The 24,344-nt window shown below is 39.2% G+C and overlaps 2 protein-coding genes across 11 annotated transcripts in view; one reads left to right on the top strand and one right to left on the bottom strand.

Annotated features, from left to right (window-relative positions):
- The window catches only part of MED12L (mediator complex subunit 12L), a 363,490-nt gene that overhangs the window by 102,102 nt on the left and 237,044 nt on the right, over nucleotides 1–24,344 (top strand). For 8 of the 9 annotated variants that reach the window (XM_061418660.1, XM_061418677.1, XM_061418668.1 and 5 more), the window contains 4 exons: nucleotides 5,067–5,198; nucleotides 7,831–7,957; nucleotides 10,432–10,646; nucleotides 12,889–13,065. In XM_061418660.1, coding sequence (XP_061274644.1) covers nucleotides 5,067–5,198; nucleotides 7,831–7,957; nucleotides 10,432–10,646; nucleotides 12,889–13,065 — 651 coding nt within the window. The remainder of the gene's footprint in view (nucleotides 1–5,066; nucleotides 5,199–7,830; nucleotides 7,958–10,431; nucleotides 10,647–12,888; nucleotides 13,066–24,344) is intronic. The other variant, XM_061418696.1, reaches the window with a different exon arrangement.
- On the bottom strand, nucleotides 16,462–23,886 carry GPR171 (G protein-coupled receptor 171). 2 transcript variants are annotated; one of them, XR_009736750.1, is made up of 2 exons: nucleotides 23,592–23,886; nucleotides 16,462–18,909 (listed from the first exon to the last, which is right to left on the bottom strand). XR_009736750.1 is itself a non-coding variant. In XM_061418882.1 (2 exons), the coding sequence occupies exon 2, from the start codon at nucleotides 18,369–18,371 to the stop codon at nucleotides 17,412–17,414; it is 960 nt and encodes a 319-aa protein (XP_061274866.1). In that variant the 5' UTR covers nucleotides 18,372–18,435; nucleotides 23,592–23,719; the 3' UTR covers nucleotides 16,462–17,411. The 2 variants fall into 2 exon arrangements, 1 of the variants encoding a protein (XP_061274866.1); XM_061418882.1 differs by having other exon boundaries at nucleotides 16,462–18,435; nucleotides 23,592–23,719.

The raw sequence follows: 24,344 nt of genomic DNA, 5'->3' as shown, positions 1-24,344 counted from the left end.
TTTGGCTTGCCACTCGACTTATGGAATTCTAGTTCCCCAACCAGGGATTGAACCTGAAACTGGGTCCCAGCAATGAAAGCACAGAGTCCTAACCCCTGAACTACCCCTGTTCATCTCAGATTTGAAATTTAACTCATTCCTCAAGCCTTTTCTTGAAAACCACTTTCTGAAACAAACAACTAATGATTTCCTTCCATCTTCTCTCTCTGCTTCAGTTAAATGTTTTTGGCTTTCTGAGATGATTTTTATTTTCTTTTTTTAATGCATCCAAATAATTTATATACGAGTATGACTGTCCCACTTAACGTATCATATCATTGAACACAGGTTTAGTTCTTATCTTGAGCTGCTAAATTACCTCAAATTTTTGCCTTGAAGTTATTTTGTTTTAAAATAATATTTATTAGATTTTATTTTATTTATTGTTTTAAAGAAGAGGTGCTTCATATTTTTAGATATTTGTTTACAGGATAAGAATGCATTTCAACTTCCCATATTTGAAGGTATGATGTCCTATTGACAGTTACTCAAATTAACTTGTAATATAGCATCTGGCAGGCAAATTGAAGTGGTCCTCTAATAATTTTCTAAAAATTCTTTAGAGCAGAGCATTGCTGGAGCTGGGGGTGAAGGGTATCTGTACATGGGTATCTATCTGTATGCCTGTTGAACATGTCTGATGGGGTGTACTTTGGGGCTGGTGTTCAGAGTAAAATAAGCAGGAGCTCCTCCTTATTTTTGATAAGCAGCAGAATCTAGAAAAGACCTCTTGCTGAAACCACTTAAAATGTAAATCAAAATTTTCTGTAAATATGGGGGTAGGAGGATGTTTGAATGGGAAGTTACCTTGGAAAGTAATGCTAAACTTTAAAAATTCATGTTATAACAATTTTTCAATAGTAAAGAACAAAATGCTTTATGACTCATATATAAATATATATGTAATTATTCATATTGCAGAGATAGTTTGCTTTCTCTGCAGGTTGGTATAATAATATCACCTGATTTTCCAATATGATCTTCTTCTAAGTTAGTCATTAAACTTTTTTAATATCTTACTGTTTCTTTTAAAATTGGCACCTACTGAGCCTGCCTCTTATTCCTCCACTCCAACATCCTAAGGAAAGAGTGGCACCATTTGGCAGGCTGTTTGATACTCAGAAAGGCGTGGACTTTTTGGAATCTGGCCAGTGTTGGGAAATACTTACTGGTAAAATAGATTTTGAGATGTATAACTTTTTATGGGCACAAATGATTAAAATTTTATATTTTAAAACTCATCTTTTAGCAGCATGTCTCCCTGATTTTCTTAATTCCTAATGAGTACGTTTTGAGGCCAAATGCTGCTACTCACTCAAGCTGCGGTGAGTAGACTGCAGGCCTGTTTCTTCATGTTTGTGTCTTGGTGTCTATAAACTAGCATAGATGGATGCTCATCACCTATGAGGGGCTTCCCTGGTAGCTCAGCTGGTAAAAAATCTGCCTGCAAGACAGGAGACCTGGGTTCAATTCCTGGGTTGAGAAGATCCACTGGAGAAGGGATAGGCTATCCACTCCAGTATTCTTGGGCTTCCCTTGTGGCTCAGCTGGTAAAGAATCTGCGGGCAGTGCAGGAGACCTGGGTTCAGTCGCCCATGTGATGTGGAAGTGCAGGTGCCTAGACTCAGTCACTTTCCTCCCCCACCTTCAGAACAGTTTGCTGCTTTACAATGAGTTCCCTTTTCTGCTTTTCCCTCTAGAGGGTAAACTTTTTGAGAACAAGGGCCAGATGTTTAAAATTTTGGTTTCCTCAAAGACTAGCATATCCTGGGTGCTTAATAAGTGTTCTTGGAAATGAATTCTCTTTTTCTTAAGACTGATTTTCTAGCATATTTCTGCCCCAAACCAGTGGTCAGTTTCTGTATGTGTTAAAAAGAAGTCTTTTCCTTTATAGTTTCTTTTCTGTGCATTTCCAGGTTCAAGCAGAGCCTGTTACTTAAGTTGAGTGAGTCAGTTATTCTTCGGTAGCACATTTTCATTTTGTTTGATGCAGAGGGAAAATAAAAAAAAATATAGATGTAGACATGTAAATGTAGACATGTAGTAGACATGTAATGCAGACATTGTAAATGTAGACATGATGCACATTGCTGATGAATTTATTTAAAACTGTTGGCTTTGTTTTTAAGGTAAGTTCTTTTGTTCTCTCTAATATTATAAAGCTAAGCATGCAGTGCATCACTGCATTGACATTTATATTTTTGCTTTTCCTGGGATTAGATTGAATCCAGGAGGTCATTCCTCCCAATTTGTTTTCTTTTTAAAAATGTTGTGTTGTCTTTATACTTTGTAATTGAAATATTTCTCTTGTTTTCCAATCCCAAAGAAAGGCAATACCAAAGAATGCTCAAACTACCACACAATTGCACTCATCTCACACGCTAGTAAAGTAATGCTCAAAATTCTACAAGCCAGGCTTCAGCAATATGTGAACCGTGAACTTCCTGATATTCAAGCTGGTTTTAGAAAAGGCAGAGGAACCAGAGATCAAATTGCCAGCATCCGCTGGATCATGGAAAAAGCAAGAGAGTTCCAGAAAAGCATCTATTTCTGCTTTATTGACTATGCCAAAGCCTTTGACTGTGTGGATCACAATAAACTGTGGAAAATTCTGAAAGAGATGGGAATACCAGAGCACCTGACCTGCTTCTTGAGAAACCCATATGCAGGTCAGGAAGCAACAGTTAGAACTGGACATGGAACAACAGACTGGTTCCAAATAGGAAAAGGAATTCGTCAAGGCTGTATATTGTCACCCTGTTTATTTAACTTATATGCAGAGTATGTCATGAGAAACGCTGGACTGGAAGAAACACAAGCTGGAATCAAGATTGCCGGGAGAAATATCAGTCACCTCAGATATGCAGATGACACCACCCTTATGGCAGAAAGTGAAGAGGAACTCAAAAGCCTGGTGTTGAAAGTGAAAGTGGAGAGTGAAAAAGTTGGCTTAAAGCTCAACATTCAGAAAACGAAGATCATGGCATCCGGTCCCATCACTTCATGGGAAATAGATGGGGAAACAGTGGGAACAGTGTCAAACTTTATTTTTCTGGGCTCCAAAATCACTGCAGATGGTGACTGTAGCCGTGAAATTAAAAGACGCTTACTCCTTGGAAGGAAAGTTATGACCAACCTAGATAGCATATTTAAAAGCAGAGACATTACTTTGCCAACAAAGGTTCATCTAGTCAAGGCTATGGTTTTTCCGGTGGTCATGTATGGATGTGAGAGTTGGACTGTGAAGAAGGCTGAGCGCCGAAGAATTGATGCTTTTGAAGTGTGGTGTTGAAGACTCTTGAGAGTCCCATGGACTGCAAGGAGATCCAACCAGTCCATTCTGAAGGAGATCAGCCCTGGGATTTCTTTGGAAGGAATGATGCTGAAGCTGAAACTCCAGTACTTTGGCCACCCCATGCGAAGAGTTGACTCATTGGAAAAGACTCTGATGCTGGGAGGAATTGGGGGCAAGAGGAGAAGGGGACGACAGAGGATGAGATGGCTGAGTGGCATCACTGACTCGATGGACGTGAGTCTGAGTGAACTCCGGGAGTTGGTGATGGACAGGGAGTCCTGGTGTGCTGCGATTCATGGGGTCGCAAAGAGTCGGACACGACTGAGCGACTGATCTGATCTGATCTTTTACATTAAAAGATTCAGAGCTCTTTTTGAGATATCTGCTGTAGATAATTTAACATTTCTTTGTTTTAAGATAAAGAATTTGAGTTTAGGATAGGAAGTGTAAAAATCTTGGAATAAACTGATTTTCATGGTCTGAATTGTCTGCTGGTATTTAAAAGCTGAGTAGGGATTCTTATCCTGGGATTATTCTTGAATGTCTTGTCAGAGTCCACAAACCATCTGAAATGTTGTGCTAAAGTACATGTGTGTATATGTATGTTTCTCTTGGGCCTGTGCCATAGCTGCCATAGTCTTCATTGAGCTTATGAATTCTGAAAAGTTAACAACATCTCACATAGCATGTAAATGCTAGTACTGTGACTGTCTGGCCCTTTTGGCATAGTGTTTATGCAACTGGATGAATGTTAAAAATATGCAGTTGATGTTCTGTGTCTAGAGGCATAGATCCTCTACAAGGAAGGTGAAATTGCACAAAAGGACAATCCCCCTTCTTACTGTAAACCCCCGCCATAGCCGTTGCTTGGGTCCCTGTGACTGTTCTCTGACTCTTCTCGTCCTCAGTGTGTGGTGTCATGTCTAGGCCATGGCAGTTACAGCTGGTAGTTCTGGTGGCAGTGCTGAGCCCTACACAGATGTGGGCTCCCATCTTTTGTTAACTGGGTCTGCTTGTAACTCTTGCTCCTTTCCATGCCTGGGTGTCATTCTTCATGCTTGTTGTTTCTAAGGCAGCAGGTTTTGATCACCAGTCTCCCCTCCAGTTTGTTCCTTGCAATTCCTTCTTGGAGTGGGCGACTCGCTAGCCTGGCTTGTTGAGATTATGTGTTGACTGAGGCTGTGAGTAAGGGCCCGAGGGGGTCAGCAGCGGAGTGAAGCTGGTACTTGGGCTTTGTACCAGCTGTTCTTTTTTTTTTTGAGGTTTATATATATATATATATTTTTTTTAATTTCTATTTTTTATTTATTTTAGTTGGAGGCTAATTACTTTACAATATTGTGGTGGTTTTTGCCATTCATTGACATGAATCAGCTATGGGTTTACACGTGTTCTTGATATTCAGTAGTCGATGTCCCTTTCTGCTTCCTTTGAATTCTGGAGGCTTGATGGGGCTGGGTTATGATCTGTGCAAGTGAAGGCATATACAGGGAAACTCCAGTTCTCTTGGAATTATCACAGACTCAGCTGTTCTAAATGATTTCTGTCCTTGTGACTAAAGTTTTACTCTTTATACTTCAATTGAAATAGATCTGGAAACACTTTCTGACTTGACTATAATAAGATAGAAAGCTTCAACAGTTTAAATATTCTGCTGCTTGCATCCTGAGTCTCATTCATCAGGTGAATGTGTCATGTGACATGGCTGGTACCCATTTCTCTTGGTCCTTAGGTTGCCCCCAACGATGAAGCTGTGGTGACGCTGCTGTGTGAATGGGCTGTGAGCTGTAAGCGGTCAGGCAAGCACAGGGCGATGGCTGTGGCGAAACTCCTGGAGAAGAGACAAGCGGAAATCGAGGCAGAGGTGGACTTGACTTTCTTTCTACTTGTTGTTAATAATACTGCTTTGAATGGGATTATTTCGTACTTTCATTGTGCTTTTTTTTTTTTTTCTTTTTAAAAGAAAAAGGAGGAATGTACAAATTCACATAAGGACTTCATAGCATGACCCCTCTAAGTTGATGAAGCCTGTAATTTATATTCTGGACTAATTTAAAATCAAACTTCAAAATCTGACTTAGAATGGAAATCTCCCTCTGTGAGGTTAAGACGTTCACACATACATATGTCTGTACTTTTGGTGTTAAATATCGTTTACGTATATATGCACACGTGTGTTTAATGAATATGGAAATACTTTCTTGAGGCCACTGTGACTATGAGATTACAGATGCCAGTTTGTGTTCATTTTTGAGACTGTGTTCTGGCCCCAGAGACAGCAGTTAAAGCCTCTGGAGTCGATTAGAAAGGAACCAACAAAGCTAACGTCGTCAGCATAGCTTTGTTGAAGGAGAGCATCAAAATGAGCCTTCCTTTCTTCCTTTCTAGGGGTGGAGAAGGCATGTGCGTGACCAGACCAGGCTGTCACCTCTCACCTGGATAACTGTGGGTCTCCTGCCTCCTGTCTCTGTCTCTTGCCCCTCCCTCCCCATCACCCTCCACACAGCCTCCAGAGCTGACTTTTTGCCATGGAAACAGATCATATCGTCCTCTTCCTAAAGCACCTGATGGCTCCTTCTCAAGACCCACAGAGCCTCACCTGAGCCGCCCACCTGCCCTTCCCACCTCGTCTCCCGCTCCCGTAGGTCACTCGCAGCTCTGGCCGCCCTGGTCTTCCTGTCCATACCACACTCACGTTTCTCTTGGGGCCTTTGCTCTTGTTGTTGCCTCTGGGTGACACATTCTGTTCCCCCTTTTACACGGCTGTTCCTGTTTTAGGAGGCGTCACTTCCTTATCTAGCATTCCTGGCTCAACATGTGTCACCTCCTCAGGAGACTCCTCCACCACCTCATCTGCACTTAACGGCACCCACCCCCCAGCCTGTCTTTCTCAGGCCATTCTGGTTTATTTTCCCCATTGCCTCTTTTTTAATGCCTGTGAGTGTAAGCTTGACAACAGTGGCTTTGCTCACCCCATTCAGTGTTGCATTACTGATGATACACCTCCTTCTTATGACAGTATTAACAAAAATGAAATAGGAAGAATATTTTCATAGACATCTCCTTTTGTTGGGAAAGCACCTTTCACCAAATACAGAGGGTCATGTTGTTGAAATTGGGGCTTAAAGATATTGATGCTAAGTTGTAAACCACATAGCCCCTTTTTATAATGGCCAAATTAAGAAAAGCATTTCATTGCTTTTTTCCTACATATTAATGAATGGACTATATTCTAAAGAGAAGTGCAGTGGTTAAACTTTATTAACTAAAGTTGATTCCTCAAATTTCATTGCTCCTACTGGATAATTTTTATTGTGTCTTCCCTTCCCTCTTTGTGTGTCCCAGAATACACACACACACAGTCATATTCAGAAGAGGTTCACACATAGATGACTATAATTTTAATAGGTTTAAATGTATCCATCTCTAAAAATGTATTCTTTTTAGAGATGTTTAAGATAATTGATTTCTATTAAACACCATATTCAAAATTTGACCCTTATAAAGAGGATGGATTGAAGAAACCATATCTAATATAATACTGTTTTAATGCTAAAATGGATAATGAAAATGGGAAGAAACGAAGGGACAGCAAAAAGAATAGAAAATGAGGTTCTGATTGCTTCTAATCTGTTCCTTTGCTGATCTTCTAGTAAGTTCTGACTTTAAGAATGTAGAAGTTAAACAGCTTCTCTAGATGTGTTCCTGAACTGTGGAGATTCCAGGAGGTTCTGAGAGAGCTAATTGGTGAAGTGTGATGAGGGAAAGAATTTTGTTAGAGGGACATTTGACACATTACTTCCCAATATACTCGTAAATTCACCACCTGACAAAAGCAAACACAGAGCAGTCAAACGCAATAATACCTGCCCAAGTGTTTCTTGGAGGGCATACCGCTAAAATGAACTATTTAAAAATGAAGACAGCTTCAGTTTATATTTTAGTGGTTTTGCATAGGAGTAATGAGTAGTTTATTGTATTGTATACTGTATTACGCATTCACTGGTTATTTATACTGTGCTGTGTAGCGTTTATAATTCACATGAATAATGTTTTTTCACAGGAGTTCTTTGAAATTGTTTGAGTTATTTTGGGGCAGTTGCTTCCCTGATTGTTCAGTTGGTAAAGAATCTGCCTACAATGCAGGAGACCTGGGTTCGATCCCTGGGTTGGAAAGATCCCCTGGAGAAGGGAAAGGTTACCCACTCTAATATTCTGGCCTGGAGAATTCCATGGACTGTATAGTCCATCAATGGGGTCTCTCAAAGAGTTGGACACGACTGAGCGACTTTTCACTTTCTTTCATTTTCCCTTAACTTTCAGAAATTATATTCCTTTATGATGCATGGTCCTCAGATAAGTATAGAGATCTCACTTTTGCAGGTTTTATCCAAGAATGTAAATGTTAATGAAAAACCAGCACATTTCTTTGTGCTGACCCATTGTGACTGTACTTGTCTTCACTAATTAACTTGCTTGTTTGTTTTTAATCTCAGAGATGTGGTGAATCAGAAGTCTTAGATGAGAAGGAGTCCATTTCCTCAGCCTCCCTCGCTGGATCTAGTTTACCTGTTTTCCAGAATGTTCTTCTAAGGTTTTTAGATACACAGGCCCCCTCGTTGTGTAAGTAAAGATCTTTGCTTCTAGATCTTAAACAAGGGAATTGACCTTTTTTGGGAACTGATCTTTTTTCTCCCTTACCTGTAATCTTATCAATGTACTTTGCACTGAATATGCTGCAAAATATGCACTGAATGTGCTGCATATTTTGCATACAAAATTTTATAGCCTATTTTCAGTGGATACTTTTATGACAGTCTTCAAAGACTTGAACATTTTTGGAGTTTTAATAGTTAAAATAATAGATCAGTTCATTCTCTTGTATTTGATTGATTAATTTTCACTTTCTAGATCTTTCTTACCAGAAGAGCAGCATTAAGGTCCTGTGATGCTCACTACATTTATTGTGATTATGAACTTCTCTTCTTTCCCTGTTTTCTAAGTTTCTGATTTTCTAACTTCTAGTGTTAAAAGGGGGCAAAGATAAAACAGAGATACCTTATAAGCAGGATTCTGATGCAAGGACATGATTTGTGAAGATGGTTGACGGCTTGTCCATGCTCTCTTAGTTGTTCATGTTCCATCATGTTCTTTTTGTGTCTTAATTATTCCACTGCTGGTGGGGGGTGGGGTGTGGAATAAACAACCATCAAGTGGGTGGAAACTTAAAAAATCATTTGTGTAAGCTCAGTTGGCTTACCCTTATTTTGAGGTTTTCATATGCTGAAGTACAGCAGGGAGTATCTTATCTTCACTTCAGTTCAGTTCAGTCACTCAGTCGTGTCCGACTCTTTGCGACCCCATGAACCGTAGCACGCCAGGCCTCCCTGTCCATCATCAACTCCCAGAGTGCACCCAAACCCATGTCTATTGTGTCGGTGATGCCATCCAACCATCTCATCCTCTGTCTTCCCCTTCTCCGCCTGCCCTCAATCTTTCCCAGCATCAGGGTCTTTTCAAATGAGTCATCTCTTCGCATCAGGTGGCCAAAGTATTGGAGTTTCAGCTTCAACATCAGTCCTTCCAATAAACACCCAGGACTGATCTCTTTTAGAATGGACTGGTTGGATCTTCTTGCAGTCCAAGGGACTCCCAAGAGTCTTTTCCAACACCACAGTTCAAAAGCATCAATTCTTCTGTGCTCAGCTTTGTTTATAGTCCAACCGTCACATCCATATATGACTATAGATGATGGTGGAACAACAGAAAAATGGCAAAAAGTGACAGGAAAGGGAGAAAAAGTGTGGGAGGTAGAAAAGGAAAGTATCTATGGAGAAGAGAGAGATAAAGCAGCAGCAAATAGTATTGCTTTGATTCCTCTGAGGAGGACCTCATTTTCAGTTGAGTGACACCTGGGGGTGAGGTTTTTTTAGGTTCTTGGTGGCTATCCTAGGGTAAAGGAGAACAAGAACCTCAGCCAAACTGGTGATTGGAATGTAGGAAGCACTGATGAAGCCCGGAGAAAGACAGGAGAGATTCTGGAGAGGAGAAAAGGTGTTGTCACGAATGGCAGTTAGCAGTTGGATGTACCTTGTGTCCTGGGGGAGACGACACTTGGTCTTTGTTCCCCTCATCCCATCCCCATTCCTTTTCTTGCTTTGGGAAAAAGTTCTTCCTCCTGTGCCTGGCTTGCTCTGGATCCTGTTTATTGCTCTGTAAGGGAGAGCTCTTCTGCTTCTCTGAAGAGTTTACTCTCTCCATTGAGTTTGGAGGTAGATAAGAACAAACCTACAGGGTTAAGGTTTAGGGCTTTGAGTTTAGTGTTCCCTGGGTCCATCTGTCATCTTTCTCAGTGTTTGAGTGTGATGGTACTAGGGCCTGAGCTTTGTAGGTTTAGTCTTAGTAGTTTAGTCATTTTTAACCTTATCTCAAAGGTACCGCTACAAAGTTTGAGAGTGTAGTTGCAATATTAAAAGTCATAAGTTAAGTAGCTTACTTATGAATTTTAAAAGGTGGCAGAGCTTCATCTTGGGGTCCTTTTTATTGCATTGTTCCTTTTCCTTTTCAGTGGATTCTACTCACTAGGTTTTTTCAAATACCATCTGAATTATGGTTCTGTTGTGAAGTCTCCTTTGAAAAAGTGCACTATTTCCACCCCACCACCCCCCTTCCCCCCAGTATACAGGCGCTCAAAGTAGAACAGACAGTTAGAATCATGAATCATAACAGTTATAAAAATAAAATGTGAGGAGAGTAATCTGGCTTTGATTTTTTTTTTCCCCCTTACCTGAAATTTTGTGTGTTAACGTGATTACTTAAATGGCCATTCATTTGCCAGGGACCACTACCTTTAATTTTGGGACAGTGCCCAGAACACTGGATACTGTTTTGCAGTTACAGTGGGAACAGAACTGGTGTACTGGTTCTGCACTGAAAGCTAGACCCGTGTAGTGAATTTTCCAATAAATCCTTTATTAAAAAAAAAAATAGAATAGAAAAAATAGTGAAAATTTTAAGCCTGAGTCCTTGTCTTTATTCTTTTTCCCCCCTCCTCAGTCAAGGAAACTGAATTCTTGATGGCCTTTGTCCCCTCACAGCGGATCCAAATAGCGAATGTGAGAAGGTGGAGTTTGTCAACCTGGTGCTGCTCTTCTGTGAGTTCATCCGGCACGACGTCTTCTCCCACGATGCCTACATGTGCACCCTCATCTCTCGGGGAGACCTGTCTGTCACCGCCTCCACGCGACCGCGGTCGCCAGCAGGAGAGAATACGGATGAGCATTATCCAAAGGACCACGACATGAAAATGGAGGTACGGTCCTGGGAGAGGGCCAGCCCTTGGACCTGAACTGTGCTGGGAGTCACTTTCAGAAGGGCTACACGCTGGTGGAAGGGTGATGGCTTTTCAGTTGTAGTCTCTAGTTTCAAAGCTCATTTATCGCTGCTTCTCACTGACATGAAAAAGTTTGGACTATAATTTACATCTTCTAGAATTGTCTTTTGGGTATGCTAATACTGAAAAGATTCGACAGGCCATCACATTTTTCACTGAATTGGAATTGTGCGCTTCCAATTTTATGTATTTCTAATCTCCAGTTTTACTTTAATGTTTAGCCTCAAATTTGGACTTGTTTTGTTCCTGACGTCATGACTGTTTTTATTCTAAGTAGCATCTTTCCCCCAATGTCTCATTACCTATATTGCTCTTTGATACTTATATTGCTCTTTTATACGTATGTTTTAGTCATAACACATCATATTTTCATTTCAATTAATTACAAATTTAATCTGTCTTTCAAGTGTAGAATTGCTCTTTTCAGCAAATTACTTTATGCTGTGAGTATGACTTTATCATTTTCTGCCAATTTTCTGATATTTTGGGCATTGTTCCAGATACTTTTGGGACTTTTCAAGGCCACAAACATGAAGTTGGTGATGGGAAATAATAGAAAATTGTTAGAAATTATAATAGTTTCTGAAAAATAAAGCCTCATATCGGTCCTGTGAGTTTCAGCATATGCTGTTATGATATTTTACAATAATGGCTATCTTTGTAATTTAAAAACGTGCCTTTAGAATTGCACATGTGAATTTATAGTTTATACTCTTAAAGATTTTTGAAAATTACTTGTTTATTATGAATACTTTTGTTTCTAAATTTGTCCACAGTAAAAAAGTTAGAGTAAAACATAAAATTAGTTTACCTGTTTATGCTTTTTCTATGTTTCTCTGTCTCTCTCTCTTTTGTTTCCTGCTTTTGAACATCAAGGTATCTTGTATGTTAAATATCCTTAGATTTTTCTTACTAAGGCAAGTTGGTGAGCATGTGACTGGGAATAGCCCCGAGAAGGAAATTATGGTCAGTTTGTTTTTAATCAGGAAGTTTGTGCAATTTTTTCTTGAAATAGCGCGGAAGTTAAATCTTTTTTATCATGAGGATGAAGAACGTGCCTTTGTAAAGCAGTGTGTATCTTAACTTCCTTTTCTTTTATTGAGGAAAAACACACTGAGGGGAAAAGAGACATAAGATGACTGATGTCACTGTCATGTTTCAGCTTCAGCTTAATGAACTACAAAATTTACAATGTGACTTTCTTTCTCTGGCAATTATCAGGAACAGACTATTATGGCGCATATGGGCATTGACTCAGGAACTACTAATATTTTTGATGAAGTAGACAAGAATGACTTTAAAACTGACTTTGGTTCGGAATTTCCAGTAGGTTCAACCTTCCAATTCTTATTGACCATGAACCCCTCCTCCCCCACCTCTATCCCCTGCTGTCTCCTCCTCCTCCTCCTGCCCCTTGCCTTGTGTACTGGCATGACCCCTGTACTTGTGATGCAAATGTCTTTCTCTGGAATGAATTCCACCCCAGGCCACAGTTCATCATCTCATGCAGCTGCCTCATTTCAGTTCATCCACAGTTTTGACTGCATTGCCTCCTCCTGGTTGACCGTGACTCCTTTGTTTAGACATCATTATCTCTCAGGAATCCATGAATATCATTTTATCAGGACAGGCCATGTTGATTTGCTGGATGTGTGTTCAACTTCTAAATAACAGCTTTCCTGGCTCAGGACTTGTACATTCTTCTACTTTATCTTGGTATAATTACGTGTTCTTCCTCAGGGATCTCAGTGTGTAACTAACTCTATGAAAACACATGTTGGTTGGGGTACAGACTAAAACCTTTGTGTCTGTTGTCCATGAGCTTTATAAGTGAATTATTCCTTTATATATGTTTTTGTAGGAAATGTAGCCCTATGAGGAAGACACTTAGTTATCAGTCTAATTTCGTCTCTGGTCCTCTGGGAAATGGAGCTGTGCACGCGTCTTACCTGTGTGTGTGGTTGCCAGTTTCTCATCTTTGGAACGGGAGATGATGCTCTTTATCTGAACATAAAATTTGTGGAAATTAACACAGTTCCTTATTTTGCTAATGGTTAAATAAGGAAAAGATATGGTATGAGTGTCTTGTGTTGTTTGAAGTTGTGTGCTTTGGTTTTGCTCTTTCATTTACAGTCTCCAACATTTGTTTTACATGACTTAGATTTTTTCTCCCATGCCTGGAGAGTCCTGTGAGAATGCCAACCCTTCTCTGGGCAGAAGAATGTCAGTTAATGGTGAGAAGCTGTTGAAGAGAGAAAAACCAAGGGAGTTGATTTTTCCATCTAATTATGACCTCCTACGACACCTGCAGTATGCAACCCATTTTCCCATACCTCTGGTAAGTCGCTTGTCAGTTGGCAAGCTGATCATTTCATTGTAGGGTCATTGATTATTCAACTGCTTGCCTGAGTACTACACATGAAAGAGGTGAGTGTTTTGTATTCACTACCTGCTTTTGTTTGTTATGGTTCTTATCATGTAGCTTATGTGCTCGTGTAGTCTACATTTGTGGTGTCGTACTACTGACATTTAGCAAAATTTTCCATATTAGTATACTTGTACTAAGAGCATCTGAGTCACTGCAAATTATATCTGTATGTATTTTCCTACTTCGATTTGAAACTCATTTACTACGTAGCTTTTATCTGCACTGTATTGTGGTAGGTACTTTTGGCATTATACAGATGAGTAAGAACTTTTGAGCACAGAAAAGATGAAAAAGATAGGGAGACAAATGTCTATAAAATGACAAGCACCATAATAAGTGAAATAACTTGAGTAAAAACCCAAGTGACCACTGAAAAGTGAACCGTTTGACATTCCCAGAGCTCTTCTGCTACTCTGAAAGAATAAAGATGGGAGGAGGGGAAAACCTCTGGTTGAAAAATTGGCTCATGCTTCATAGAAGAGGTCATATATGTGATAGACTTGGATTTCCACTTGTTGACTGTAAGAACTGGATATCGATAGCACATGGGAAATAGTTGCTGGGAAATTTAGTGTTTGAGTCATAACAAGTGATGTGCTTTATTTTGAAGGGAAACAAGATTAGTTTTCTGATACATGTAATGCAAATTGGGCCAAAATTTATAGAAAAATTTTTTAAAATTCTTAGGTTCACTATCCTTTTTCGTGGAATTTTACCTTATTTCAGTGAGTCATTTTTTTTATATAAGACTATTATTACTACTATTTTAAAAAAAAATGTAATTGTGAGGTGCATATTATATTATTTCCTAGACACCTTTGTGGAGTTTTGATCTCTAGGCTAAATAGTTTCTTAAATTTTTTTATTTTCTGGTTATTTTTGAACATCCTCTGAAATGACTTTTGAAATCACTACACCCATATATTTTTTTTTCTTGTTACAATTAAGAATCCCTTGTTAATTATCCTATGTCTAGGACTATATTGAAAGTAACTAAAATTCTTTCTTTTTCATCACTGGTTGAATATACCAATATTTTTCATCTGTTACCTGTGGGCATCACTCATTTTCTACATATTGGAACAACTTCACAGTGTATTTAGAGCAGCAGAAACAGCTTGATATTTTAGAGATATATCTTGAAGAATTCATGGGTGAACTATCATGATGTCTGATTTGTTTTAAAATAGTCAAGATTCCATATTAAAGTCTAGAGTTGAGTTAATATTAATGTGCTGGTGTTACTGTCCTGGTTTTGACAAATACATCATGGTATGTAAGGCTTTATCTCTAGGGCAAACTAGATGAAGAAGATACGGGAACTGTCTGTACTATCTTTTTACTTTATCTGTAAGTTTTAAATTATCCCAAAATGTGTATTTGGAAGAAATAGGGGAAAGGAAGGAGATACGGCAGAAACTTGAAAACGGTTCAGACTGGTTGAGGGTTCTGTGCTCTTCTCTTGGGTGAGCGGCGCTTTGCAGGTCTCCCTGTGTGTGCGGGTATGAGAGCAGGGGGCTGCGCGAGCGTGCGCTTCTTTCTTCTGTCATTTACGTGAATTCGTGTGACCTGTGGTGGTGACACAGCTGTTCCCAGCACTTAAATTCTCAAGACTGTCCTCTTCCTTAGAGGAAAGAGTGTGAATGATTTCCAGGGACTAAGTCTCCTGATGGATAATGACAGAATTCAGCTGCGATGCGAAATCATAAAAGAACTGCTAGAAATTTGACATTATAGGATAGAATTTTTTAATAGCCTTCTATTACCAGTTGTCTAGAAGTGCCTTTTTTTGTCAGTGTAATTTAGACTAAACCATCAGAAAAGGGGAAATAAAAGCGTATGCTAGTAAAACTGTGCCATTGTGGATGCTATAGTGAGTCTGACTCGCCTATTATGCACATGAGGAGAATACAAGAATATGATTTAAAAATAAAAAGTTTGTTTTTTACCGCCCCCACCCCCACTTTGTCTTTAAAATGTGGCTCTAGTGAGTGAAGGCCAAGGAGAGAAGACTAAAAGGCACCTTGACTAAAAGATTCAGAAAAGTAAGCTAGTTTCATATATGCTCTTGTATGAATGATGTCTTCATCTGCTCAGCAGTAAGACTATGCTCTCAGTGGGCCACCAAGCCCAGGTTCTAGTGTCCAGGCATTCAACCAGCCTCTGCCGCAAAATTTGGGGTCATTTAGACCCTATCTGTGTCAGACATGTGATACCGACAGGGCTTCCTGTCATTACCACTAGCCAGCTGGGGTTGCTGCAGTGCCTACCATGGTAGAGCTGTAACGGGCACTTTTTTGGGTGCATTTTCTCATTTACTATTCTCCTCAGACTGTACATCCTCAGAGAATGTGTAGTAGAGCTGTGGGCAGGAGTTGTCCAAGGTTCAGCTGTCAGAAAATAGTTCTCAGCACAGAGCTAAAAAATGAGTCTGGAATTCAAACTTGTTACTTTCCAGGAACACCATTTCTTTTTCCTTCCTTCCTTCCTTCTTTTCTTCCCTCTTTCCTTATTTTTCTGTCTTTCTCTCTCCCTTTATTGCCTCCTCCCCTCCCTCCTATCCTTTGAGATCATTTATTTTTATTGAGGTAATGTTGATTTATAACATGAGAGATGTTTCACGTGTAAACATTTTATTTCTACTGCGGTATCCCCCGCAGCGTGCTCACCACCCAAACTGAGTTTCCCTTTGTCGCCACCAGCCGATCCCCATTGCCCATGTCATCCTTCTCAGCCCTTCTCCTCTGGCGACCACTACTCTGTTCTCTGTGTCTATGTGTTTGTTTTTGCTCAAACAACACCATTTCTTAATAATTGCATTACTGATGGTTTTGACATGGGCTTTTATAATTGAAGCGAAAACAATACAAAGTCTTGTATATGCTTATCTTAATTTTTTAGTCTTCCTTCCCTAAATAAGTCTTCATTTAATACCATCTACTGAATCCTTTCTGCTTTACTCGCATTTGAGAGAATTTGATCAATGGCTTGTGACCCTGAGAGTGGAGTCACGCATACATTACATGGCTGGCCCCCCATGGGGTCAAGCTCATCTTTAGGACCTGGGGGGCACACTTCAGCTAAGCTCATGCTGCGTTTCTTTCTAATAAGTCCTTGCAATGTGGAGCTGACGTGTCTATTTCAAGACTATTTGACTGGTGCTAGTTTTCCATACCTTTGATGTGAGTTCCAAAACAGTGGTTTTAGCAGTTAGTATAACTCAATGACCCCCCACTTGAAGATGTTATGGGGTATGTTCTTTACTGCTACAAAATAAAAATAAGAAATCACTGGATTTGTCATTACTAACAGTAGAACAATCTTTATTTATAACCTATAGTTAAAATATAAGGATATCCTATAGTACGTTCAAAAACCATGTTTTTCCAAGCCTTTTTATAAGTAAAAAATTGTAAGCTATTGTGGTAGGACACACTGCTGCTGCTGCTGCTAAGTCGCTTCAGTCGTATCCGACTCTGTGCGACACCATAGACGGCAGCCCACCAGGCTCCCCCATCCCTGGGATTCTCCAGGCAAGAACACTGGAGTGGGTTGCCATTTCCTTCTCCAATGCATGAAAGAGAAAAGTGAAGGTGAAGTCGCTCAGTCGTGTCCGACGCTTAGCGACCCCATGGACTCCTCTGCCCATGGAATTTTCCAGGCAAGAGTACTGGAGTGGGGTGCCATTGCCTTCTCCGAGGACACACTTAGATGTTAAAAATTGGAGCATTGAGCCAAAAAGTTACTGTTTTTAAGTGATGGATTAAAAATCAATCAGGCTCAGGTGGTTTCAGGTAAGAAATCACCTGCCCTTTTTTTTTTTTTAAAGTGATCTAAAGGGCTTTAAACTGTGTTGCTAAAGGGCTTTCTGGCAACTCACATAGAGAGTATTTTGCATATTTCTATCAGAAGTCAGCTCCAGGTCTTTAAATGAATACCTAATGAATATTTCAGACTCTGTGTCATAGAACTCATTTAGGTTTTAAGGATATTGCAGGGTTTATATTGGTTCAACAAGACTTTTTAGTTTTTTGTTTTTTTTTTTTTGTACAAACATTTGTATTAAGGAGCATCAACAACCACAAGAGTACAGTTGGGCTTGTGTTCAGAAACAGTTTCTCAGTAAACCAAACCGCATTTGCCCTCTGCCTGTATTTTTACTTACGGAGGCTCTTTTTCCCCTCCTTCCCAGGAGTTTGTACACTTAATTGTCTAGTGAGGCAAGAAATTATAGCATGCAAAAAAAATCCTGTATTTTATGCATTGTTTTCAGACCTTGGTTTTTCTTTTTGAGCCTTGGACTCCTTATGGGAAGCAAATGTCTCAGTGATCTTTAATCGGAAAGCTTTTGAGAGATGATAGTACAGGATTGGATCGAAACACAGGTTGGACACAGCCAGGAGCAGTGTGGCCTCTTTTGCTTTGAAAAGTGAAATCCTGGTGGAACAGTCAGATATGACCTCTGTCTGGCTGAGGGTGTATGGGATTCGGACAATGTGATAAGGAACAAAACATATGATGTAGCCTGTAGTCACCAAAAGTATACTGATGAGAGCTCTCTTCACGTTTGGATAATTTTCATTATCTTTGTTTCTGTAGAGTTGTCGAATTACAAGGCAGTTAGATATTAAGATGATGGCTGAGAAATTGAAGAATATTGCTATACTTATGAAATTTGTCAGCAAATGCCAGTTTCTTCCAAACTCACTTTTGAATTCCATGCAGCCCACGTTGGGCTTTTCCTTGATGTCTTTGATGGGAATGATCATGTTTGGCACCATTATAAGAAGGACCATTAGCCACACAACAGCTGATATCATTTTAGCAAACCCAGGTTCTTGTATTCGATAAATCTTGCAGCTGTATGTCAACTGAAGACAGCGATCAATGCTAACGAATGCTAAGAAGATTATTGATAAGTACATATTAATGTAGATGAGGCAGGCTGTCACTTGGCAGTGGAATATCCTCAGCTTCCAGGGTGCGACACCCAAGTCAACAGTGATTTTCACTGGTAATGCCAGAGTGAGCAGGAAATCAGCTGTAAGCAAATTAATTAAGTATATGCTCACACACCTGTGATTTGTGTTTTTCTGTATGAAAGCCCAGGTTGCAAAACAACTTCCAATAATTCCAATGAGGAAAACTAAATAAAAGAAATATGTGAATGGCTCCAGGTCTCTGTAAACTGGGCAGAAGGTAGAACTGTTGGTCATCTTCAAGGACAGTAGGTATGACCGTCCAGAAAGAACAAAACAAAGACAAAAAGCTCCAAAGAATCTGTTAAAAAAAAAAAAAAAAAAGAAAGAAAGAAAACGAATGAGAGGGAAGGGAGGTTAGTAATTCAAATTAGAAATTGTTTTCTTCAAACACAATTGCATTCCTGAACCATGGTCGCAATCACTCTGCTTCTTAGAATTTTATTGGTGAAGTTACTTGATGTGTGAATTGGTGGGAACATCTTCGATTACAAGGAAGGAAGCATGGGGTTTCCATGGTCTGATTTTGTGATTTTGGGAAATCCCGTGTAGGTTGCTGCTAGAAGGGATGTTTTTGACTTCACACTTTTGCATCCTGATAGCTTGTTTGTAACCAGTTGGGTTGGAAGTTAGTTTGTAGAGGAGATAAGTGAACTGAATTTCTGAGAAATAGAGGAAACAAAAGGTTTGGTTGTGGCTGAGCCTGAATTGCTCTCAATGAGGCTTCCTGGCTTTTGTTTTCATAGGTTTCATGAACTCTTCATGCTGGAGAAACCTAGGTGGAGAGGGGGAGGTGAGAGGGGACAGAAAATTGTACTAAAATCTAAAAGATTTTTATTTAAATAATAGGCCTTTTGTTGTGTAACCTACCAGAACAGTTTTATAATCAGAATTTCATTTCATTTTTCTTTTTTAACAGAAGAAGTTGTAATTAGCATCTGGTCTTTGCCTGATGTTCTGGATTATGATGGTGTAGACCTGTCCTGTCTGGTTTGGTAACCTACAACCACAGATGACCATTAAGCCCTTGAAAAGTGACCAGTCCAAACTGACCTGTGCTGTAAGTGCAAAGTACATACTGGGTCTTAAAAAATATTTAGTATGAAATATTATAACTAGTAGTTACTACTTGCACTATTTTTACAATATTTTACGTTAAATCTTTAAAACCCAGTCTGTACTTTGCACTTACAGCACAAGTCAGTTTGAGCTGGTCACATTTCAAAGGCTTAAGGAGTAAAATTGTGCTATTTTATGCATGTAGTGCAACAGTTAGTAAAATGTGTCATTAATTTTTATATTGAGCATATAGTGAAACGATATTTTTGATACATTAGGTTAAATATATTATTAAAACTAATTTCTCCTGCTTTTGCTTTTTTTAAGTGTAGCTGCAAGATAGTTTTAAAATAGCTTTGTGGTTTGCTTTATATTTCTCTTGAACAGTGCTCGCATAGATATTTCCTTGGTCAAGAAGTTTGACGAAGATTATATTTTAAAGGTTTCTAGGGCAAGGGTATATGATTGTTGGTAACAAGTTCTCAGAAGAGAAGCTCAGTTATATATATAGAAGTATCAAAACATCTAACTTGAGCACTTGAGGGGTTTATTTTTTTCTTCTTTCATTGTGGGTTTCAAGGCAGTCAGGGCCAGGTGTGTAAGTCCTGCCCTTGGAACCACTGTGATCATCGCTGATAGTGACAAAGTCTTGTCATATTCCCTCTGTATCTGGAATATTGGATGATTTATAGCATAAGTTAAACAAACTAGGCTTCATAAACTCATGCTCTTAGGGCTGTGGCACCATTCTCATGAATATTAAACAATTTCCTTCCTGTGATTTATTGATCAGAAGATTGGTTTTGTGTTTTAGCAAGAAAAAAAATTCATGTGCAGCTTTTAAAAATAGCAACCAGTAACTTTAGGAGTTAAGAAGGCCATTTTTCTGAAACTTCCTTTTAAAAGCATAAAAACTTCAGAAGCTTTTTTGAATCTTAATTCTCTTAATTATTTAATGATCCATTGGGTACATCTTGGGGTGAGACAATATGTAAGTGGATGGATAAGGCAGATGTATATAAAGCTTTCTAAATTAAAGGGACATTTAAAGAGTACATGTTTTTCCCATTTCCCTACTTGAGATAGGACTTGAGAGTCCAGGAATAACATCATTCTGTACTAAACTCAGTGATAGTCATCAAACACATTCTTTGTATCTGGTACCATGCCAAATACTTTACATGTACTGATTTAATCTTTTATTATTTCTATTATGTAGATGTTGTCTCCCTTACCTTTTTTAAATTGGAGTATGGAGGTACCTTATAAAACTAAAAATAGAGCTACCATGTGATCCATGAGCCCATATATTGGGTATATACTCTGAGAAAACCATGATTCAAAAAGACCATGCGCCCCAGTGTTGCTGCAGCACTGTTTCCAGTAGCCAGGACGTGGAGCAGCCGACATGTCCACTGACAGATGAGTGGACATATATACAATGGGATATTTCTTGGCTATAAAAAGGAACAAAATTAGGTCATTTGTATCCCTGTTTTATAGATGAGAAAACAGGCACCATGAGGTTGAGTAGCACTTGAGGTTGTATAGCTGGTAAACTACAGAGCCAGGATTCCCAGCCAGCCAGTCTGATCTTAGAAGCCATGTTCAAAACCACTTTGAAACTGTGTCTCAGTAATAATAACAATAATAATGGTGGTTATTGTTATTATTTTGAGTAATAATTTTTATTGGAGTATACTTGATTTACAATGTTGTGCTAATTTTAGTTGTACAGCAAACATATATCGACTCTTTTTTTAGATTTTTTTTTTTTAACTTGTGTAAGTCCTTACAGAGTATTGAGTAGGGTTCCCTGTGCTTACAGTAGGTCCTTATTAGTTATCTATTTTATATATAGTACTGTTGCTTGGAAAATCCCATGGATGGAGGAGCCTGGTAGGCTGCAGTCCATGGGGTCGCGAAGAGTTGGACACGACTGAGCAACTTCACTTTCACTTTTGACTTTCATGCATTGGAGAAGGAAATGGCAACCCACTCCAGTGTTCTTGCCTGGAGAATCCCAGGGACGGGGGAGCCTGGTGGGCTGCCGTCTATGGGGTCGCACAGAGTCGGACACGACTGAAGTGACTTAGCAGCAGCAGTGTGTTTATGTCAGTCCCAATCTCCCAGTTTATCCCTCCCCCCGTTACCCTTGGTAACCATAAGTTTGTTTTATACATCTGTGACTCTTTGTGTTTTATAAATAGGTTCATTTGTACCATTATTTTTAGATTCCGCATATAAGTGGTATCATATAATACTTATTTTTATTATAATATCAAACCTTTACTAAGTTCTTTATTTTAGAACTATAAGTCTAAAAATTTTCATGTAAAAGACCAGAAATAAAATATTCATTCTTAATTTTTCCCCTAAATACTAATGAACGACATTTAGGCTCTGTGTGTTTTGATGTTTCATTTTACAATAGATGTATTAAAAAAAAATCTCGGTCCTATCTTTTAAGCTTAAACCTTCTTTTCTTTCAGAATTCCTGTTTGTAGTCTCTCCATGTCATCTGCACTGTCTTCCTCCCAACTCTGCAGTTTAGTTGGTGGGACCCCTGCTGTTCTGGGAGCACTTCCTTCCTTCCTTTGTACTTTTTGTTGTGATAGCATTTGGGGCTCATAGGACTGCCAGGGTGCAGGGAACCCTTATTTATAACATTTGGTCCAGTCCCTGGGTTTGAGGACGCTGAGGTCTGGCTCCTGGGTGTTGGCCAGCGTTCCCTGGCTTGTTGGAGCAGACTAGGGTCTCACCTTGTTGATCATTTTCTAGGCTCTCTGCCTGTATCCTTCCCAGCCCCCATTCTGCCTATCCTAAATGCCTAAAGAAAGCCCTTCAGATCTGAAGTCTGTTCTAGGTTTTACTGACATCCTTATGACTTGACTTTTGCTAATAACCATTTATTTATTAACCATTTATTCTGGACATTCTTTTGTTCTCTGGGTCAAAAGCTAGTGTCAGTGTAGATGAACTGTCACCTCCCGCCTTTGCTCATTGTTCCTTTACAGGCTAGGATTTTGGCCTGCTGCTGCTGCTGCTGCTAAGTGGCTTCAGTCGTGTCCTACTCGGTGCGACCCCATAGACAGCAGCCCACTAGGCTCCTCTGTCCCTGGGATTCTCCAGGCAAGAACACTGGAGTGGGTTGCCATTTCCTTCCCCAATGCATGAAAATGAAAAGTGAAAGTGAAGTCGCTTAGTCGTGCCTGACTCTTAGCGACCCCATGGACTGCAGCCTACCAGGCCCTCTGTTTATGGGATTTTCCAGGCAAGAGTACTGGAGTACTGGAGTGGGTTGCCATTGCCTTCTCTGAAGATTTTGGCCTAGGCTCTTGTATTTCGAATGTTACATTATGATCGTAACATATAATGTGTTTCTTTGAGTGCCCTATTGCTCATACAGTAAAGTCTCATTTTATAGATGACTACGTGGTAAAGAGAGGATTAGAGAATTAATTAGTTTTGATCAGTTAGTGTACTGTGTATCTGGAACTGGAGAAGGAAACGGCAACCCACTCCAGTATTCATGCCTGGAAAATCCCATGGACCGAGGAGCCTGGTGGGCCACAATCCATGGGGTCGCAAAGAGTCCGACGACTGAGCGACTTCTGTGTTCTGTGTACCTGTGTATATCTGGAAGTAACCAGCCATGGGTAATTTATTTAAAAATAATTACAATGTAACTATTCACTCAATACTGCTTGAGAGTTATGCAGGGCCTCCCAGTTGTTTTTCTTGAACCTCCAGCTAGCTTGCAATGAAGCCCACACTTCTCATTTAAAATTTTTGGTCATATCAAATATTTAATAGTTGTTAAATTATAATAGCATTCTGGGTTTTCCATCATGAATTTGAAAACTAAGTGCTTAATGAATATATTTTTTTAACCAATTATTAGCCTGTGGACATCTAAAGTGCCCAGGTGTATTCCAGCAAAATCAAGAAGAGATTTCTAGGGTTTCCTTTGTTTTAGAGTGCCCGTTGCTTAGATCCTTCTTTACAGAAGTCACAATGGAATTTTCTAGAAATTACCTATCACAGTGTTTGTAGAGCCCTGTTGTGCCCTGTGGTGAAGAACTACAACATAGCCTTCATTCATCCAGTTTTAAAATCGAGTTACTGACTAGTTCGGCTTACCCATCAGGAAGTAGTATTCAGTGTTGTGTGAATTAAGCTGTCTTTCTTAAAGGGATGGATGAGGTCTTCAGGTAGAAGAAAATTACAGTGTAGTTCACACTGAGAATCTATTTGGAGTTTAATAATTGGTGCCGCCTTCTACAGCAACCTTATTACATGTTGGCATTTTCAGCTCACATGGTTTAAGCACTGAAAATCATAGATTTCCCTGCCACGTAAAGACACTGAATATATTAAGTATTTAGGAAGACATACCTGGAGATGTATTCTCCGTGCTTCAGCGGGCCTTGCTCCAAGTCTTCAGAGAAACATGAGCTGTTTGGCTAGCTTCAGCGGTAGCAGGCCCGCTGTAGGGCTGCCGGCTGCACTAAAAATTTCCTTTCCTTTTTGTGTGGTTTTAAAATGTTGCATATTGACGTAGATGAAACTGTGGTTTGCAAATAGTTTAACTGTGTTTTTTTCTTTTCTTTTTTAAAAAAATATTTTACCTTTATGAAAGCCTCCTCAAGAAGTTCTTTTCAATTTTGTACAAGGTTTCTTCAAGAATTAAGATTTGTTTGTTTTTGTAGAGGAAAGATTTTTATTCATCTGTTGTAATACCTATGTTTTTTTGAAATCACTCAAGCTGTGTTTTTCATCATAATGATTTTAAAGAACGCCAATTTTTGCATCTTGAATGGTGTTATGAGTTAAAGATACCAGGTGTTTAAGCAGAATTTCTTTAGTATATATACTGATACTCATCAGCTTTCAAAATGATAATTTAAAAAATTGTTGCAGTTTTAATACTGCCGTGAGACATCTGCTAACATACAAAAAATATGTGATTTAATAGAGTCTGATATAGTGTATTTTTTTGTCTTCATTTTTTTGTTCATTTAAGAAGAATTTGGAAATACAAGAGGAAAATCATTATGTACAGAGATAATCACGGTTAACATTTTTGCTACATACATTTTCTGGCTCTGTTTTGTTTATTTATTTATTTTAATCAATTACTTAAAACTT

This window comes from Bos javanicus, chromosome 1 (genome assembly GCF_032452875.1).
Source record: "Bos javanicus breed banteng chromosome 1, ARS-OSU_banteng_1.0, whole genome shotgun sequence".
Lineage (NCBI taxonomy): Eukaryota > Metazoa > Chordata > Mammalia > Artiodactyla > Bovidae > Bos > Bos javanicus.
This window is presented reverse-complemented; position numbering and strand designations above follow the sequence as displayed.

What these genes read in the sequence shown, in the direction of transcription:
- GPR171 (XM_061418882.1), bottom strand. Translation starts at nt 18,371, where the DNA reads ATGACCAACAGTTCTACCTTCTGCCCAGTTTACAGAGACCTGGAGCCA.